Raw genomic sequence first — 21,785 nt, 5'->3', positions numbered from 1 at the left:
GGGTGAATCATCAGAGGAAGGCCAAGAAAAAGAGCAGTCCTACATTTCAACAATTAACTGTGAAACAATCATTTGCTAGGGGAAGCAAATATGACAGCAGTCAGCCAGTCGCCAAGTAAATCACAGACGCCATGGCTGCCATGTTAGTGTTAGATCTGCGTCCAATATCCACAACAAACGCAGCTGGTTTTTCACAGTTAATTGAGGTTTTGTGTCCGCGTTACAGAATTCCATCGCGACACCAGTTTTCCCGTAAAGCTATTCCACAACTATACCAAAAAGTGTGTACAGATGTAGAGATTGCGCTAAAAAATGCCATTCTACCCACTGTCCACTTAACCACAGATATGTGGACAAGTGGAAGTGGGCAAACCAAAAACTGTATGACTGTGACAGCCCACTGGGTTGGTCATTCGCCTTCACCGGCTTCACTAACAGGCATACAGCTGACACTTTGTTACGCAAACTAAGAGATGTGATACATGGCTTGCACCACTTGGACTCTCCCCAGGATATGTCATTTCTGATAACGCCAACAATATAGTGCGAGCATTACAGCTGGGTGAATTCCATCACCCATTCCCTGTTTTGCTCACACCATCAACTTGGTAGTGCAGAGCTTCCTAAGAAATAACTGTGAGGTGCAGGAGATGCTTTAGGTGGCCCGTAAAATTTCAGGCCATTTCAGGCATTCTGTCACAGCATGTAGGAGATTGCAGCAGCTCCAAGAACAATTTAACTTGCCCTGCCACCAACTTAAGCAAGAGGTGTTAACTAGGTGGAATTCCACCCTGTACATGCTTCAGAGGATGGAGGAACAGCGCAAAGCTATCCAAGCATCTTGCACAAGCCATGACATTGGGAAAGGAGGGGGCATGTATTTCACTCTTGCACAAAGGGGAATCCTTTCAGTGCTGTGCATGGTGCTGAAACCATTTGAAGTTGTGACGTGTGAAGTGAGTGCAGACTCTGCTAGCTTGAGCCAAGTCATTCCTTTAATTAGACTATTGGAAAAGCAGCTTGAGAAACTGAAGGAGGAGATTAAATCAAGCAATTCCGCAAAGTATGTTGGCCTTGTCGATCAAGTACTTAATTTGCTTCACAATGATCCTCGAGTTATTAAGATCTTGAACTCGGATCACTAGGTTTTGGCCACTGTGCTTCATACAAGGTTTAGGACCTACATTGAGTCTTTGCTTCAAAATGACCGAGATGTGAAATTTTGCAAGGAGCTATTGCTCAGCAAGTTGTCCGCTGAACTGGGCCTTGGCTTCACAATTTGTCCTCCTTCAGTTTCTCAAGCAGCTGCTGCTCGTAGAAAATTAAATTTTCCAAAGCGAGGCAGGGAAGACACAGGGGGTAGAATAGTACAGTTTAACATCTGGGCTGGTTTGAAGGATTTTTCAAAAAAATGTGTGACCTTGCCCATAACTCCATCCAATCCAAGTATTAACATGCAAAGGATGGTGGAGGATTATTTTCAAGAGGTAATTGATATGGAAATGTTAGACAGTCCCTTTCCTTACTGGGAAGAAAAGCAGGCCATTTGGAAACCCATTTACAAACTTGCTTTGCAATACTTAAGCTGCCCACCCTCCAGTTTTTACTCTGAACGAGTATTCAGCACAGCCGGGAACTTAGTCAGTGATCACCGTAGAAGGTTACTTCCAAAAAATGTGGGGAAAATGATGTTTATAAAAATGAACTACATCTTCCACGAGGAAAGCCTTCGCCATCCAAGACATCCAAGCACTGACAGTTCTCTAATGGCGGATTCAAGCGGCGATGAATTGATAGTCTGTGATGATGACGTACACATTGATGAGGGTGAGGATGAAGCTGATGATGATGACGATAACATCTTTTTAAAACTTTCTATTTAAGTGTAGAGTGCAATCTACCCCCAAAGAGGAAAGGGACTTGGGGCATTTCTATATCACGTACCGCCTTGAAAGGCTGCTGTTTTGGCAATTTCTCAATAAGGGTAGGGTATCATACACAGACTGACCCCAAACTGGCTATCACGCGCCAGGTGTTCGGGCAGTGCACCCGACACCTGGCAGACTTACCTGTCCTCGGCGCTCCGCTTCCCGCTGGGCACCTCCTCACTTTCTTCAGTACCTGTTCTTTGAGTCACCTCCTGGTGATAGGAGTGGCTTCCCTACATGTCCTGCTGCATTCTCTATCCTCTCGTCTGCAGAGCTGACGCTCATTTCCTGAATCTACTCTACACTCGCCTGCAGAGCTGACGCTTACCTCCTGCTTCATCTGCCACACAGTGGCCTGCAGAGCTGACGCTCATCTCCTGAATCTACTCTACACTCGCCTGCAGAGCTGACGCTCACCTCCTGCTTCATCTGCCACACAGTGACCTGCAGAGCTGACGCTCATCTCCTGAATCTACTCTACTCTCACCTGCAGAGGTGACGCTCACCTCCTGCTTCATCTGCTACACAGTGGCCTGCAGAGCTGACGCTCATCTCCTGCATCTACGCTACAGTTGTCTACAGCGCTAACCACTCCTCCTACGGTGCTATTTCCTGTAGCCTTCCCAAGGGCTTCCGTACAGTACTCTTAGTGGGGACCGCGACCTGTGAGGCAGACGCGGCTAAGCCCATACTGCTTTGCGGCGGTTCCTGGTGAACACCGTCTCCTCGTTAGACTCCGTGCCCTGCTGGAGTAGTATAAAGCTGTACGAACCTCTAGGATTCGCTGCATCTACTGAATTCCTTCGTGACACTGGCTTTGTCCGTTTCAATTAATATTGTACAGTCTATAACGGCTGAATTTTTAACTCTTTTTTACAAGTGGAGAGGGGCCTATAGAGACAGAAACCAAACTGCATTTGTCCATTTGTTTACATATTTAACTTTAAGTGTAGGGTGTAATATACACCCAAAGACGATGGCTGCATTGCCAATATGCATAGATGAAGAGGAAGACAATCTGATTTGTGTGTAGAATTAATGACGGCCTACCAGGAATTAAACTGTTTTTTTTCATAATTTATTAGCTTTACAATTATATTACTAATCCAGGTGGAGCACTAAATGTGGTTATTTTATGCCCAAAAACATTGATTTTTAAACAAAATTGCAAAACAAAACTAAACAAAAGCAAAACCAAAACACGCAAGGGCGGTTTGGCAAAACAAAAACAAACCAAAACATGACGGTAATCCAGATCCAAAACCAAAACCAAAACACGGGGGTCAGTGAGCATCTCTAATATATATATATATATATATATATATATATATATATATATATATATATATATATATATATGTATATATATATATAAAATCTAATATATAAAAGCCTAGCGGCGTGTGTTAGTGTGTGTGTGTGTGTGGAAGAAATACCGGGTGACAGAGTGCTCAAGCTGCAGCGCCACCTGCTGGGCGGAGGTATATACTACACTGACCTACTAAATTCTTAGCATTATCTAATATATAAAAGCCTAGCGGTGTGTGTGTGTGTGGCGATGAAGATGACAAGAACCTTTTTAACACCTTAAGTAGCTTGATTTGACTAGAATGCATGAGTATCATGCACGGGTTAACTTATATATAAATAGTATATAATATGCATCAATGAACCATCTATTTATAAGAGGGTACAGTGGATTTATACAATGACTTAATTTGTTCCTTGCAAAAATAAAATGTAGTATATCCATATGAAACCTGAAATATGTCATACATACCTTTTCTGGGTATGTAAGGAGCATAAGTTTGCCACTGTCTGGGTCATTCTTATATGTTTGTGGAAATTTGCTGTCAAACAATATGTCTTTAACTTCTTTTCCACATAACTTGAAGCCATTTTCTGTTATGAGAATAACTGCATTCACCTGCATAACATAAATATGCACCTTAGAAAAAATGATTTAGTAACACAAAATAATCTAGAATTACAATATCTAGATAAACATACATTCAGTATAATGAACAATAGAGACCAAAATGTCCATGTATCACCCACATGGACAACTGTCTCATATATATATGTATATATATATATATATATATATGTATATATATATATGTGTGTATATATATATATATATATATATATATATATATATATATATATATATATATAGCTATATTGTACAGCTAAAAAGGAGCATCAAACTTTGCAAGCAGCTTTCCAGCTTAAGTGTAACAATAGTGGAGTTTCAAATATGTTGTTGAAGTGTAAAACAAATGATAGGGCACCAATCCCTTTGACACAGTTTACTATTTGATATCGGTATGTAGGGTTATCACAGCTTTTACAGATTACCACATCTCATGTAACCTGACTATGGATGAAAATGGGGACCTAGGTAGGTGATTAAAATTTGCTAATTGTCATAGCAGCAACAGAGGGCATTATAAATATAAAAGCAAAAACACAGCAAACTATTTGGAATATAAAAGGCAGAGACAACTGTTATTAAAACATAGAAATAGATCTTACCATTATTGAGACCCCCTATTAAGTTTGTGAGGGGCAATGGGGTAGAGATGTTTCTTATTCACTCTACAGGTCCCCAATTTATACACCATCACACACAGCAATTAGCAAAATGGAGAAGTGACATCAGCAGCTCAAACTTAAATTCAAAAATGTTTTGAAGTCAATATTTACATGATGGTACATAGGCAGATTTAGCTTATAGCCCAAAACTGCTTTCACAAATTGTAACTCATATATTGCATTACATTTTTCAAGCACTCCAAAGTTTGCACGTATTGATTGATGCACACAGCAACCCATTTATACAAGAATGTTAATGGTGTTCACAACCGAAATTCAGTTTCTCAGAAGGGTGAGACAAGTTCTGTGTTATGGTAAGGACCCTGAGTGTCTGTATTGAAAGTAAGAGATTGGGAGCTCAGTGAGAGTGATTATGTTCTCAGGTCCATGAGAAGTGAGAGTGCGAGAGAGAACTGCCAAGAGACATAAAGGAAAAATAAGGTTTACAAAATTGAGTAAAGATGCTGAGTGATAAGTTGAGTGCTATGGCAGAGCACATAGTCAATAAGATATGGATAGCTCAGAGCACATATCTCTCTTATATATAAAAGTAGTTTGTTTGTTTGTAGGAGAGTCATCCCTGAACTGATTCAGATGAAACCAACGTGAGGTAGTCCAGTTGGATCCCGGACAGATTTAAGGGGTTTAGGGACCACCTCCCTTTGCTGCACACAGTCCAGAAGTTTGACACACAGGGCCTGTTCTTGTTAGGAACCCCTCTAGCCAGTACAGCAAAACATGGGGGCTGCTCCGAAAGTCTGGTGTTCACTGTTGCCCCTAGTGGTGGGGACAGACTTGGCTGCAGACAGACAGACAGACAGACAGAGGGTCGTGAGATATGCACTGACTGGGGAGAACCCAGTGGATGGTGTCAAGATGATATATGACATGTGGCCACTGGAATAATATAGGAACTGCTGATAGAGAAGTCCCCTGCTACACAGCAACTTCTGTACCGGTGCTTGTCTGGAAAGGAACGGAACTTGCAGTGAAAGGTAAAGATTATGAAACTGAACATAGGCAGTTGCCAATGGTAACTACAACCCACAGTACAGGTGAGAGTCCAGAGATTGAGGAAAACAGTTCTTAGGCCGTTGCCAGGGGTAACTGCAACCCCCAGTACCGGTGAGAGTCCAGAGATTTAGGGGAAGCAGTTCTTAGGCAGTTGTCAGGGGTATCTACAAACCACAGTACCGGTGTGAGTCCAGAGATTTGAGGAAAACAGTTCTTAGGCGGTTGCCAGGGGTAACTACAATTACAGGCACATGGTGATATATGTAAACAGTCAAAAGTACCTGTGGGAAGGTTGAGTCTGGAGCCAGAGAAAGATAGTAGAAATCTGAGTGCAGAGATGCTGCAGGGTTTGTGTCTCCGTAAAAGGTTAGGATGAGCAGAGGAGCTGTAGATCACGCCGGAGCCATGCCTGGGAGCACGACTTTACCGGGGTCCAGGAGATAGCTGACTATAACTGGTGAGTAGATAGTAGAATAGTCAGGAACAGAATCAGGTCTGGTACAAGGGATATCAACACAGGAGAAGAATCAAAACAGAGCCGAGTTGGTACACAGGAAAATCCAATGAAGAGTAGACAGGAACGGAAACGGTCTGGTTCACGGGGATACACTAAGCCGGCAGGAAACAACAGCAACAGGTAACAGGGAAAACACAAGGGAGCAGAACACTATGGTAAACGTATCACCGGCAATCCTGCAGAGGATTAGCTGGCTATTTAAGGAGAGCAGAACCAATAGGCTGCAAGTGATAATGAGAAAGCCAGGTGAGTGGGCTCAGAGAAACAGGCTGGCCAGGTGAGTCACTACATTCTGACAGAGAACAGACCTAACTGACCCTATTAAAGTACCTATCTAATCTATCTAGCTAATCTATCTGCCTATCTAATCTACCTAAACTAATCTATCTAATCTAAAGCTGGGTACACACTACAGGGTTTTTGTCCAATATCGGCTCAACCAGTCAACATACGACCGGTCGTTCGAAAGTCGGGTCAGTGTGTGTATTGACACAATGGTCGAAAGTCTGCCCAAATAGACGATTATCGCCTCATTTGGTTGGTCGTACCGTTCAATTTTTTCTGATCAATCACCTAACGATCATGTAGTGTGTATGCATTCATGCTGACGATCTCTATAGAGTTTACAGGGTTGGGCTCTTTTCAGCCGATGTTAGCACTGAATGTCAGAGTGAATAAATGTAGAGAGTGCTGTAGAAGGAATAATTCATTTGTTCGTTCTGAGACTGAATATTTCATTTCAGAGTCACAGAAGCTAACGAAATTCGTTCGGACATGTGGATAGCTATAACAAGGCAGTTTTAATCAGTGTGACAATGTGACAGTAGTGAATGAATGAATATTGTGCTGTCATTCTCCGGACTACAGGACCAGACAAAGGACCAGATGAAGAGCACAGATCTGAAGGTAAATCATGTCGTGTATGCATGAATCGTCAGACCGATCGGACCTTAAGTCGTAAGTATAATCGTTTGAGATAGCACATCGGTCTGAACAATTCTTCAGTGTGTACCCAGCTTAAGAACTAAACTAACTACCTATCTAAACACCCAATGTGGCTAACTACCTACCCCTAACTATCTACCTATCTATCTAGTTACTCTGACAGAGAGCCCAGCAAGTCATAACAGTACCCCCTCCCTTGACGAGGGGTTAGGAAACCCCTAAAACCTGGTTTCTTGGGAAACTCTTTAAAAAAGTCAAACTTGAGCCTATCCGCATGGATATCAGCACTAGAAATCCATGATCTTTCCTCTGGACCAAAACCTTTCCAGTGGACCAGGAAATGGAGCTGGCCTCTCCTAAGCTTAGAGTCCAGGATTTTCTCTATTTCAAACTCAGGTTCTCCTTCGATCATAATCGGGGGAGGTTTAGTCGGGACTCTGGGTGAGAAACTGGGGGGAAATATAACTGGTTTGAACAGTGAACAATGAAATGTTGTTAGTATCCCCAAGGATTTGGGCAACTCCAATCGAAAAGCTACTTGATTGATTCTTTTGATGATCTTGAATGGCCTGATGTACTGAGGCTCGAATTTTCAAGATGGCTGTCTAAATTTGATATTTTTAGTGGATAACCAAACTCGATCTCCGACTTTAAATGAGCACGGGATATGGTGTCAGTCAGCAAATCGTTTAGAGGTAATGGAGGCAGCGTGAAGAGCAGAATGGACCTTTCTCCAGATTGCCCTTAGATTATGAGCAGGAGATCTAGGGCTAGGTGTATCTGAACTTGGAACTTGAGAAATTGAATTGCAATGAGGATGGAACCCCATATTGCAGTAGAAAGGGGAAACACCGGAAGCAGAATGACAAGTGTTATTGTAAGCAAATTCTGCCCAGGGTAAACATTCCGTCCAGTTGTTGTGCATTTTAGCGATATTGCAACGCAAATATTGTTCCATGCACTGATTCACTTTTTCCATCTGACCATCATATTAAGGATGATATCCAGAGGACAAACTGACATTAATGCTAAGGGAAAGGCAAAAAAAATTTCAGAAGTCAGCGATGAACTGTGGGCCTCTTTCAGAAAAGATGTCCTCTGGAAGACCGTGCAGTCTGACGATGTGCCTCCCAAATAGATTCGAAAGAGCTTTGGTATTGGGAAGCCGAGAGAGTGGAACAAAGTGGGCTTGTTTGCTGAATCGGTCGACAATTACTCATATTGTATTGCATCCAGGAGACTCAGGGAGGTCCACCACGAAATCCATTGAAATGTGAGACCTAGGCTTATGAGTAATAGACAGTGGCAGGAGTTCTCCCATGGGTTGGTTTCTAGGAACTTTGGTCTGGAAAACGGAAAAAAATAAGAGGTGTGCTGGAGTATTTGCAGGGGCTTGATCCTGGAAGCGGAGTGAAGACTGAAAGTCTTGAGTGAGTCCAACAATGATGTTTTGATCCGGAATGATAGGCATCTCTTGCAGTGATTGGAAGCTGCGTGAAAGCGCATCTGCTTTGATATTTTTTGAGCCAGGTCTATACGTGATCAGAAATTGGAATCGAGTGAAGAACAGGGCCCATCGGGCAGAGTAGCAGGAACTAAAAGAGAATTTTGTGAAGAGACCAGCTGGATACCTAAACGCACCTCTTCAGTCTTGTTTAGGTCCGGTCTTTTCCTGACTTGCTTGGGCAGGTCTGAATAAAGTGTCCTTTGAGACCACAATAAATACAGAGACCCTGCCTCTGTCTTCTAGATATTTCCTCGTGAGACAAAGAAGAGTACCAATTTGCATAGGTTCCATTAGATCTGGAGTTCTGGGAAGAAATATATCTCAGGAAGCTGAGGACCCATGATCCTTCTCCATTCGTCTTTCTCTTAAGCATCGGTTGATCCTGATGACCACCCTCATGAAGTCCTCAAGAGTCTCTGGGACTGGATAATGGACAAGTGAGTCCTTGAGAGGGTCTGACAGGCCTAACCGAAACTGGTGTCTGAGTGCTGGATAGTTCCACAACGTGTCGATAGACCACCGACGAAATTCAGCACAATAAATCCACTCAGTCAGGGTCATCGTACAAACTGCGGATCTCCCTGGATAAGGGATATAACAATACCCATGCGTTGAATCTCGGATCCCGAAGTGGTAGGTGTAAATTTAAAGTACAACTTGCATTCCTTCTTGAAGTTCCGGAATATCTTACGGTCTCCTGAGAAGCGGTCTGGCAAGTTGAGACGTGGTTCTACAGGAACGTCCCTGAGGATACGGGGGTTTCGGGTGATGCCCTCTTGGGTAGTGACCCAAATGGAAAGTTCCTGTAGGGATTGAGTCAAATTTTGGATCAGGGTATTAAAGAACTGGGCCATAGCCTGATGTCCAGGATCCATTATATTTTTCTAGGTACAGTCTGGGTATGAGGTTTTGGCCGGTAATAATGTTAGGAAACCCTCCAGCCAGTACAGCAAAACCTGTAGTCTGCTCCGAAAGTCTGGTGTTCACTGTTGCCCCTAGTGGTGGGGACAGACTTGGCTGCAGACAGACAGAGGGTCGTGAGATGTGCACTGACTGGGGAGAACCCAGGAATAGAGTTACCGAGGCCGTAGAGTAGGAAGTGCAGGAGGGAGTCAGGTGAGGCAACGAGTGGATGGTGTCAATACTGATATATCACACATGACCATTGGAATTATATAGGAACAGCTGATAGAGAAGTCCCCTGCTACACAGCAACTTCTGTACCGGTGCTTGTCCGGAAAGGAACGGAACTTGCAGTGATAGGTAAAGATTGTGAAAGCGCATCTGCTTTGATATTTTTTGAGCCAGGTCTATACGTGATCAGAAATTGGAATCGAGTGAAGAACAGGGCCCATCGGGCTTGCCTGGAATTCAGTCTTTCAGAGGATTGGATGTAAATGAGGTTTTTGTGGTCTGTGTATACAGTGATCTGGTGGGTGGAATCTTCGAGCCAGTGTCTCCAGTCATCGAATGGCCACTTGATGGCTAACAACTCCCGATTGCCCACGTCATAGTTGATTTCAGCTGGGGAGAATTTTCGGGAAAGGTAGGCACACGGATGAAGTCTATTATTGTCCAGCGAAACCTGAGAGAGCACGGCACCAACCCCAATATCAGAGGCGTCAACATCAACAAAGAATGGTAGCTTCGGGTCAGGATGACGTAGAACTGGAGCTGAGGAAAAGGCATGTTTTAAGGTCTCAAAAGCTTTGATTGCTTGTGGGGTCCAATTGTTTGGATTTGCTCCTTTCCGTGTAAGATCGGTGATAAGAGCCACGATGATGAAGAAAGAATTAATGAAATGCCTATAATAGTTTGCAAAACTTAGAAAGCGTTGAACTGCCTTTAGACTTGAAGGTTGAACCCACTCTAAAACAGCATGCACCTTACTGGGATCAATAGCGAAGCCCAAGGGAGATATAACATAACCCAGGAAGGTGATCTTGGTGACACAGAACTCACACTTATTTAGTTTTGCAAAGAGTTGATTTTCCTTCTTGATGTGAATGATGTGCTCTTCACGGGAAGAGGAATACACAAGGATATCGTCCAGGTAGACGACCACGAACTTCCCCAGGAATTCTTGGAGCACGTCATTAATAAGGTCTTGGAAGACTGCTGGGGCATTACAAAGCCCAAAAGGCATGACGCAATATTCATAGTGACCAGCAAGAGTATTGAAAGCTGTCTTCCATTCGTCTCCAGAACGTATACAGATCAAGTTCTAAGCACCTCTTAAGTCGATTTTGGAAAATATCTGAGCTTCTCGTACTTGATCGAATAACCCGGAAATTAGGGGGAGTGGGTACAAGTTCTTGATAGTAATGGCATTTAACCCTCTATAATCTATGCATGGCCGCAGGGTACCATCCTTTTTGGCCACGAAAAAGAATCCAGCTCCCAAGGATGACTTGGATGGCCTAATAAAGCCTTTTTGTAAATTCTCCGTACTGTATACTTCCATGGCTTTAGTTTCCACCGAGGACAAAGAGTAGAGTCTACTTTTAGGTAAAATAGCTTTAGGCAAGAGATCGATACCACAATCGTAGGAACGATGTGGAGGTAGAGAATCTGCCTTTTTCTTGGAGAATACATCAGAAAATTCACTTAGGAAGTTGGGCAGAAGAGAATCCACAGGCTGAGTAAGACATAGAGGCAGGGAGAGACAAGAGGCAGAACATGAGGAACTCTAACGAAGAATCTCCCCTTGCTTCCAGTCTAGAACAGGGTTATGAGTAGATAACCACGGGTGTCCCAAGATCAATGGGACAGATGCACAACTAATCAAATAGAATGATATCAGCTCTGTATGAAGAGCCCCAATAGTTAGAGAGAGTGGAGGAGTGTGGAATCGGATACGAGCTCTCGCCATAGGACTTCCATCTAGCCCGCAGGCGGTGATGACATTCTCCATCTCAAGCAACGGAATGTGAAACTATTTAGCGACATCAATGTCGAGGAAGTTACCTACTGCACCACTGTCTAGAAAAGCCTTGAGTGGAATACTTTTATTCTTAAATGTCAGAGTAGCAGGAACTAAAAGAGAATTTTGTGAAGAGACCAGCTGGATACCTAAACGCACCTCTTCAGTCTTGTTTAGGTCCGGTCTTTTCCTGACTTGCTTGGGCAGGTCTGAATAAAGTGTCCTTTGAGACCACAGTAAATACAGAGACCCTGCCTCTGTCTTCTAGATATTTCCTCGAGAGACAAAGGAGAGTACCAATTTGCATAGGTTCCATTAGATCTGGAGTTCTGGGAAGAAATATATCTCAGGAAGCTGAGGACCCACGATCCTTCTCCATTCGCCTTTCTCTTAAGCATTGGTTGATCCTGATGACCACCCTCATGAAGCCCTCAAGAGTCTCTGGGAATGGATAATAGACAAGTGAGTCATTGAGAGGGTCTGACAGGCCTAACCGAAACTGGTGTCTGAGTGCTGGATAGTTCCACAACGTGTCGATAGACCACAGACGAAATTCAGCACAATAAATCTCAACCGACCGAGCCCCTTGTCTTAATGACCGTAGGTGTGCTTGTGCTGATGCCACTCAGTCAGGGTCATCGTACAAAAGTCCCAGAGCCTCAAAAAACAAATCCACTGAAGGAAGACAGGAATGCTCTGGTTTGAGGCTGAAGGCCCAGGACTGCGGATCTCCCTGGATAAGGGATATAACAATACCCATGCGTTGAATCTCAGATCCCGAAGTGGTAGGTGTAAATTTAAAGTACAACTTGCAGCCCTTCTTGAAGTTCCAGAATATCTTACGGTCTCCTGAGAAGCGGTCTGGCAAGTTTAACCGTGGTTCTACAGGAGCGTCCCTGAGGATACGGGGGTTTCGGGTGATGCCCTTTTGGGTAGTGACCTGAATGGAAAGTTCCTGTAGGGATTGAGTCAAATTTTGGATCAGGGTATTAAAGAGCTGGGCCATAGCCTGATGTCCAGGATCCATTATATTTATAGTACAGTCTGGGTATGAGGTTTTGGCAGGTAATAATGTTAGGAAACCCTCCAGCCAGTACAGCAAAACCTGTAGTCTGCTCCGAAAGTCTGGTGTTCACTGTTGCCCCTAGTGGTGGGGACAGACTTGGCTGCAGACAGACAGAGGGTCGTGAGATGTGCACTGACTGGGGAGAACCCAGGAATAGAGTTACCGAGGCCGTAGAGTAGGATGTGCAGGAGGGAGTCAGGTGAGACAACGAGTGGATGGTGTCAATACTGATATATCACACATGACCATTGGAATAATATAGGAACAGCTGATAGAGAAGTCCCCTGCTACACAGCAACTTCTGTACCGGTGCTTGTCCGGAAAGGAACGGAACTTGCAGTGATAGGTAAAGATTATGAAACTGAACGTAGGCAGTTGCCAATGGTAACTACAACCCACAGTACCGTGTACAGTACAGTGAAAGTCCGGAGATTTTAGGGAAACAGTTCTTAGGCGGTTTCCAGGGTTAACTACAACCCACAGTATCGGTGAGGGTCCAGAGATTTTAGGGAAACAGTTCTTAGGCGGTTTCCAGGGGTAAATACAACCCACAGTACCAGTGAGAATCCGGAGATTGAGGAAAACAGTTCTTACTAAAAGTACCTGTGGAAAGGTTGAGTCCGGAGCCAGAGGAAGATAGTAGAAATCTGAGCGCAGAGATGCTGCAGGGGCTGTGTCTTCGTATAAGGTTAGGATAAGCAGAGGAGCTGTAGATCACGCCGGAACCATGCCTGGGAGCACAACTTTACTGGGGTCCAGGAGATAGTTGACTGGAACTGGTGAGTAGATAGTAGAATAGTCAGGAACAGAATCAGGTCTGGTACACAGGATATCAACACAGGAGAATAGTCAAAGCAGAGATGAGTCGGTACACAGGGAAATCCAATGAAGAGTAGACAGGAACGGAAATGGTCTGGTACACGGGGATACACTAAGCCTGCATGAAACAACAGGAACAGGTAACAGGGAAAACACAAGGAAGCAGAACACTATTGTAAACGTATTACCGGCAATCCTGCAGAGGATTAGCTGGCTATTTAAGGAGAGCAGAACCAATAGGCTGCAAGTGATAATGAGGAAGCCAGGTGAGTAGGCTCAGAGAAACAGGCTGGCCAGGTGAGTCACAACATAGGAATTAACAGCATGATTAAGGGCAGATTCTGACAAAGAACAGACTGACCCTATCTAAGTACCTATCTAAACTATCTGCATATCTAATCTACCAAAACAAATCTATCTAATCTATCTAAGAACTTAACTAACTACCTATCTAAACACCCAATGTGGCTATCTAACTACCTAACTGCCTACCCACCTATGCCTAACGAACTATCTACTTATCTATCTAGTTACTCTGACAGAAAGCCCGGCGAGTCATAACAGTTCTGATCATTCCACTGGATGGACTTGGACAAAAATTTCTAAAGATTTTTAACATTGGATCCCAGAAGACATATTAGGGGGTGTAGTTGTATATATGCATATGCGTCGGGCAGAATTTCCAAGCAGTAACATTTATTTCCTCAAGGGGTCCTTACAAGGACCATTAAACACTAGTTAAAGGTACTAGTGATTATCCAGAAGTACAGATGGTATAATACAGTTAAAATGCAAAATGCAGATCTTATATACTGTTTCTGATACACATGTTGGAAGAGAGTAACCCAGCCCCCTTTCCTAACTGGCACCACAACGTCTGAGATATTATAACAGATATTTAGCTTCAGGATGGAATATTTTTCTAACCTTGGATTTAATAAATTCACATCAATCTGTAGTTCCCTAAATTACTTGCTGGTTGCATTATTCATGTAGTTCTTTTTAACAAGACAGAATAAAAGTAAAGACCACCTGCTGTGTATTCAGACTAAAAAAGTGTTGATCACTCACAGATAAAAAAAAACTTAATTAGCATGAGATTTCCTTTCTTCAGACAGTTGCAGAAACATATTTCCTCTAACATGGCATCAGTACATTTCCAATACAATGATGGAGTAAATTTATATAATTTATATAATAAGTCATTTTTAAGTGATCCAGCCACACTGCTCCCGTCTCCCATTCCACCACATCCCAAATATGTCCTTTGGATCTGGTGACCATAGAGGACATTGGAGTACACTGAACTACATTGTTATGTTTGCGAAACCAGCTTGAGATAACATGGGCTTTATGACATGGTGCATTATACCTTGGAAGTAGCCATTAGAAAATGGGTAGACTATGGCCATAAAGGGATGTACATGGTCAGCAACAATTCTCAGGTAGGCTGTGGCATTTAAACTATGCTCAATTGGTATTATGGGGTGTAAAGTGTGCCACGATAAAATTCCCCACACCATTACACCACCACCACCTGCCTCCACCGTTAACAAAAGACAGGATTGATCCGACGATTCATGTTGTTTACACCAAATTCTGACCCTACTATCAGAATGTCGGTGGTAGTCATTACAGCAACTACCCAAATCCGACAACACTCACCCCATCATGGATTTTCTGTATCTGTGATTCCCGACAGACTGCTAATTCCATAGAACAATTATAGTGTATAATTATCCATATCCTGATATTTTTCTTGTACATGTAGGTGCATTTTCTGGGGTAAGGCAGCAAAGCACTGTTTTTGCATTAAGTTCCATTTGGTCTAGTACCAGCCCTGGTTGAGTTTTTATTTAATTTCCACATATATATATATATTTATTTATTATGCATTATGCACTGAATAAAGGAAAAACCCTTAACATGAGCAAAATGCAAGCAGATCCCATATCTGTATTAATAGTCACTATCTCTACCACCACTGTCCACCATTATCCATGTGAACTAATTTAACAGGTGTGAAACACCGATATTTGTAGAGATTTATCTAAAATATTTCACTGATCTTTATGTAAGACAATTTATTGAGCTTAGAACATTTTATAAAGGCTAGTTATGCAAGGGTTTCCAGGTGACAAAAACAAGACTGTCTTGGAAAAATGGTGACACCATTTCAATCTTGCACTGGGGAATGGCAAACATGTAACTGTGAAAACAGTTATTTCTGTTTTCCCCACTTCCTGAAAACAATTCTGGGTAAATGTGGGTAAAAAAAATAGTGGAGTGAAGTAGTAATTTTTGCCACACAGGCAATTAAGGTGTTAGAGTACATCTGTCAACATTCCCGATTTTGCATGAGTGTTCTAAGTTCTGGCAGTTAAAAAGGGCATGACCTATATGAAAGATATACAATGTGACTACGTGTGAAATGCGTATGGTTTGGACAGCTCAGTAGTCTATTTTGTCCTACATTTCTCATTGGAAATGTTGGGAGGTATGCTTGTAAGTACAACTGATTGATAAATTGCCTTTCTCTAAAAACATTGACTTACCTCCGACAGAGCTTTTCTAATAAAATTCATAGCAATTGGATCCGAATTATCTGTTCCGGGCATCTCTAGTATCTCCTTGCCACCATGTAATATTTTTGAGGGCAAATAGACTACAATTTGTTTAACTGCAGCAATCCTCCTTTTGATTTCATCAGCCTTATTTTCATCTTCTTCTGGAGGATTTGTCAGTTTCCTCAAAGCACTCTAGAAAGGTTTCAAATGGAAGAAATTATTAATCTATAAATTAAAAACAAAAAAACTTAAATACACAGAATTCAAGAAGAGGAAAAAAATACAACAAACCTCTTGATTTGAGTCTATGTAAAGATATGTTCTATAAAGCTTTGAATTACAATCTCACTATTATACAATCACAAAGATCTATAAATCATAGTTTTTCCTCATTTTTTATTTTAAAAAGGGTTCTTAAAATTGGAAAATTAAGGTGCCAATAAGAATGTAGCTATAATTAGTAGAGGACATTATGGGAGTGATTGATCCAGGTAATTTATCCAATTGCCAGTTTTGAGTTCACCAAGAAACTTAGAACCTGTGAGGCTAAAAGGAAACTGCCCCTTTGGGGGTTTTGTTTTGCCTTCCTCTGGATCAACACAATTATAATTTATGTAAGATAGCATATCATGGGCCTCAGTAGTTTTCTCAATTTTACTAACTATGTAACTAACTATAGAGAGAGACCACCTGGTCTATTGGCCTAGTTGCATCTCCCGCGCCTTTGTTGTTCTGCCCCAAACGTACCCATGGAGTGGAGGGCAGAAAGACATGGAGCAGCTCCACTGCCACCGCTACTTCTAGGGATACCATTTAAGAAGTGTAGTGAGTACTTTAAGCCGTAAGCAACATTGTGGCATGAGGCTACATCATTTTATTTCCTATGCCTTCATATACTTTATTTACCATTTGAGACCGGGCATCCTTCATTCTGCTCATGCCAACTCACCCCAATAACATATCTGCAACTCACTAAGAAATGTCAGTGATATTTGAGTGGATTCCAATATAGGAACTGATTCAGCACTTTGTGCAGGCCACTGCCAATCAGGCACAAACCAAAGCCAATCAAGCACAATCCAGTACCAATCAAACACAAATTAATAGTAGTTTTCAGGAGGCCTTACCACTAATGGCAGAGAACAAACAAAGCACTCAAAAGCAAAGCCCCACCATATGGGAGGGATGCAAAAATCTCTACAAAAGATGACAGGCATCTTTTTCGACCGATGAGCTCAAAAAAGCTTACTTTGATAAACCAAACTCTTTAAGATAAAGAAGATATTAGCTCATTTGGGGGTAAGCGCTGTACAGGCCCTATGAGTGCACGACTGGACTTTTTCCACTGACTAGCATGCACGATCACAAATATACCGTCTAATTCCCCTTGTGAGGTAATGGCTACAATCGGGAAAAAATCCCTAAACCCTAAATGTGTGTCTCGCATTAGGGACAAGCGATCCATAAAGTGTTGGAGATGCCAGGAACCAGGCCATTTTGCGGATAACTGTCCCCTCACTACTGAGCCAATGGACTGTAGAGCAGCCACACAACTTTCCTCACTCGTCCACCTTGTTTGTTCTGCACAGACCATCTCAGAGATAAAACAGATGCAAAATAAAAGTAGAAGGGTGTGAAGTGGAAGCCTTATTGGAATCTGGAAGTTTAATGACTGTAGCGCACGCCAGTCTGGTGGATTCTGGAGAGCTTAAAGGGACTTATGTTAGGTTCAGATGTGTACACGTTAACATTAAAAACTATCCCAAAGCCCTACAAGTGCCATGAAAATGGAGTAGTTAAGTCCCTGGCACATAGTGTAATCTTGGAATGAGATTTTCCGCTGATTTGTGATTTGGGCGAAAGAAAGCCATAACTTCTGCGGGAAATGGTGTTGGTAGGATACAATCTGTCATCCACCCGGTAACCTTTCAAGATGTTAAAGCTCTAAAAGCAATAGGGGTGAATCCTGAGGAGGCTGTTGATTTTTCCTTAGTGGTGTTAGCTGATGAAAGCAGAGAAAAAGAGGTAGTGTTTGATATAACTGACTTAGACGTATGACTCGTTAATTTTATTACATTGTTGTGTGACAGGATCATTTAGCTTATGAGTCACTTTTACCTTTGCAGTCTGGCTGGGTCAAATGCAAAATGTAGACTTAACCTCATGTGTCAAACTCCCATTGTCCCATAGATTGTAAGCTTGCAAGCAGGGCCTTCTCACCTCTTTGTCCGTTTTACCCAGTTTGTTTATTAGTTTACTATGTTTGTCCCCAATTGTAAAGCGCTACGGAATATGTTGGCGCTATATAAATAATGATGATGATGATGATTACATCCCAGTTAAGAGGTCCCACCTTAGTAAAGACCAGGTGAAATATTAAAGTGGTTAATGGAAAATCTCGACACAAGTACATTTTAGTGAAAAGTAAGTAGTTGCCTGGGTGGGAATTCAAAAATAAATCCTCACAGACCAAGGTACGCCCTTTATGTTAAAAATAATGAAGGCAATGTGTCAGTTATAGAAAATGAAACACTTACATACTGTCTATCATCCCCAAATGGAGGGTCTGACTGAAAGGTTTAAGACTTTGAAGAGTATGCTTAAAACTAAAGTGATAGCTAAGGATGGGAAGGACTGAGCATGAATATTATCATATTTAATGTTTGCTATTGGGAAAGGTCTTGCCTCTTTTGACTTGTTGTATGGTTGGCGGCCATTGCTAAGGAGACTTGGGAGCAGGAATATACTCATTATGGAAGTATAATTGAACATATTACCACTCTGCAATATAGAATTGCAGGAATAATGTCAATCATTAAGGAACATATGCAACAAGCTTAGGAAACCCAAAGCTGGGTGTATAATAGGTCTGCTAAGGTTAGGACATTTAACCCTGGGGATAGAGTTAGTCCGGATAGCTACTTAGTAAAGCAAATTCCTAGCAAAGTGGCAAAGGCCAGTTGAAATAATGGAAAAAGTTGGTTGACGTAAAACTATAGAGTTTACCAGCCAGGTAAAAGAAAGCCTGAATAATTATAGTATGTGTTACGACAACTAGTGCGGCATAAACTTATAGAACAGATGTAGGAGGTCTTCACCTATAGCAGCCGCCTTTCCCATAGAGACTGGTTACGCTCACAGGTACTCAGATGCCCCCAGGTCTTAAACTCTAAGTAGTATAAGTTTATACTCGCACAGCTGCGTACGGGTTCAGGTGATGGTACACGGAACAGCGGCGGACCAGCGATCTGCAGACTGGACGGAGCACAGGACGGGGTGTCAGAAAACAGCACGGTCAGGGTCACAGGCAATGGTTCGGACTCCAGGGACAGGCAACGGATCAGGATCACAGGCAAAGGTTCAGAATTGGTACACAGGCAGAGGTCAAGGCTCACAGGCAAAGGCTCAAATTCCAAGAACAGGCAAGGGGTCATACACGGGTAGTCAATATCTAAGGTTGTTCACCAATACAGAACAGGAGCAGGCTACAGACTGGCAGACAGAACTACTGAACTATAACCAGCAGGGAGGCTAAGCCCTCCCTGCCTTATAATGCAACACTAGCCAATGAGACACAAATCAGCCCTATGGGCTGTCTACTGAGCGCCACCTGTATATTAGTGCGCCCGGCTGCACCTAATGCCGGGACGCGGCGCTATGCCCTGCAGCGTCCCGACCGTTGCCTAGACAACGGCGGGACAAGACCCGGAAGTGACGTCCTGGTCGTCATAGCGACGACCGGGACGCGGAGAAGAGAGCCGCGGCTCGTAACAGTATGTAAACTTAATTAAGCCACGAAATGATAGAGAAGCACTTGTTGCCGCGAGCACTCCATCTTACCTCTACATTAATCGAGGTTCCAGAAGTAAAAATTCCAGAAACTCTAACAGTATCACAAGAGTGTAAAGAGGTCTTATAAATGAACCAGGTACTGTTACCAAAGCGCACCATGGGCCTAAGTCAATAAGGAGAGCAATGCATAAAAAATGAGTAACTTTGCACCTGGGCAAAACCATCTTGCATTGGGGGGGAGGTAAATTTAAAATGTGGGGACAGATTTATAGTTGGGATAGGGCATGTCCTAGATCAACTTTAAATGTTAATGTAAAAATAAAGCCATCATGTATTTGTGTGCTAGATAAAAAAAACAGCCTTGCATTGTAACATGGTTTGTTCCGGAGAACATTCAGTCCTTTTTTGCCTTACTTTCCATAATGACTCATGCCCTATGGCTTTAACACATGACATCATAACTGATTATAGAGTGCCGGTCCATCTCAAGCCTTACTGGGTTCTGGAAGCCCAGAGATAAGCGATATCAGAGGAGGTCCTGAAAATGTTAGACCTAGGCATCACTGAGGAGTCAAAAAGTGAATGATCTAGTCCTATAGTGTTAATACCCAAACCAGAAGGGTCACTATGTTTTAACAATGACTTTTGAAAAACTTAATAAAGGTAGAATTACTAAAAATTGTGTTTGGCAGCAGTTTTGAAATCATCGCACATTCCCACAAATTTCTAGTGGTTTAGTGATCCAAACCACCCTATTTACTATAGGGTGGTTTGAGGCTTGAATGTAAAACCACCAGTGATGTATGGCGATTTCAAAACATCTAAACCGCCACAAAAACACCACAAGACAGCAATAATTTAGACTGCTTTTTTCATACATGCTTCTGATAGGCTAGTTAGCACAAACACGGTGTTTGAGATCTCTTGCCATTCATAACATAAGAGGAGGCACCACTCACTAAAATAGATTGATAAGTTATTGTGGAAAATCATTAGTTATTAATTATGGCCACAAAATCAATTTATAGTATATTGAGCATTTTTTCTTTTTTATTATATTAAGGGGCAAAGTTATTGTATTTATATAAAATGGGGGCAATATGAATATATAATCAGTGGTTGAAGTGGGCCGGTATAGAGCAGTATGATATACTAGCACTTCTCACAGCTGCTCATATGCTCTCCAAATGGGTGCATTAAGGAGCTGCAAGAAAATGCTCCTGCTTGTTTTTCCCAGGTGGCACTACACCGAAGAATGGAGATACCAAAACGGATCTCCTAAAATATGTGAAAACTTTTGTACATCTAACATCATTTTTTTTGCAGCGAGAAGTACCACTAGGATAACGTGCATACTAAGTGTGTGGCTCTTAGTTGAACGGAAGTTGCTTTGGACAGCTGGTTCATTAATACACTGCATAACTTCCTGCCACCAGTTAATTCATTCACTGTGACAGCTTATGTATACTCTATATTGACTTTGACGTGAGAGGTACCCTCCTACCAAAATGTATGTTTAAAAGATCTATTTATTAATGGTGTATATTAACTATTAAGTTTGTGCCTACATACATATGATATTAAGAAAGACCTTTCCTAAATGACACACACATTGGAGACTCAATTAATCACACAGTGATTGTGGGTAGCCCCACTAATGCCATATGTTTAAGAAGAATGGCACAGCAGTTTTACTAAAGAGACCAGGAAATGGGTCGTGGCCTGGTGGAAAATGGAGTAGGGTGCTTGCATCGGAGCTCCTCAGCCTAAATATCCAACGTAGCTATCCTCCTGTGGTACCGGCTGCTTTAACTTACCTGGTCCTGTGCTGGAGCCCCTTCTGTTCGCTCTGGTCCAAGTTCAGTCTGTGGTTGCGTTTCAGGGTGGCTGTGCTTGGCGCTCATCCCCCGGAGCTGTGCTGTAGCTGGAGTCTCGAGCGCAGGAAGGAGCTGTTCATTCATTCTTCCGGACGTGCTTGGTCCTCTGGTCCGCGGTGATAAAAAAAAATACCAGTCCATTGAGGTGGCTGTTAGGTGGTGACAGGTTGCCTGTCTGCTGCTGGAGGGGTCTTTGAGTGCTGGAGTTCCCGCCGAGGAACGGGCCTCAGCG

The 21,785-nt window shown here is 42.5% G+C and overlaps 1 protein-coding gene across 2 annotated transcripts in view; it reads right to left on the bottom strand.

The window, feature by feature from the left end:
* LOC142136854 (uncharacterized) overlaps window positions 1-21,785 on the bottom strand; it is a 358,937-nt gene that overhangs the window by 177,765 nt on the left and 159,387 nt on the right. For both annotated transcript variants that reach the window (XM_075194706.1, XM_075194707.1), the window contains exons 10-11: window positions 15,873-16,076; window positions 3,709-3,855 (exon numbers count right to left, since the gene is read on the bottom strand). In XM_075194706.1, the coding sequence (XP_075050807.1) occupies window positions 3,709-3,855; window positions 15,873-16,076 (351 nt within the window). The remainder of the gene's footprint in view (window positions 1-3,708; window positions 3,856-15,872; window positions 16,077-21,785) is intronic.

The sequence above is a fragment of the Mixophyes fleayi genome, chromosome 1, assembly GCF_038048845.1.
Source record: "Mixophyes fleayi isolate aMixFle1 chromosome 1, aMixFle1.hap1, whole genome shotgun sequence".
In the NCBI taxonomy this organism is placed as follows: domain Eukaryota; kingdom Metazoa; phylum Chordata; class Amphibia; order Anura; family Limnodynastidae; genus Mixophyes; species Mixophyes fleayi.
The sequence above is the reverse complement of the archived record's forward strand: the minus strand, read 5'-3'. Positions and strand labels throughout refer to the sequence as shown.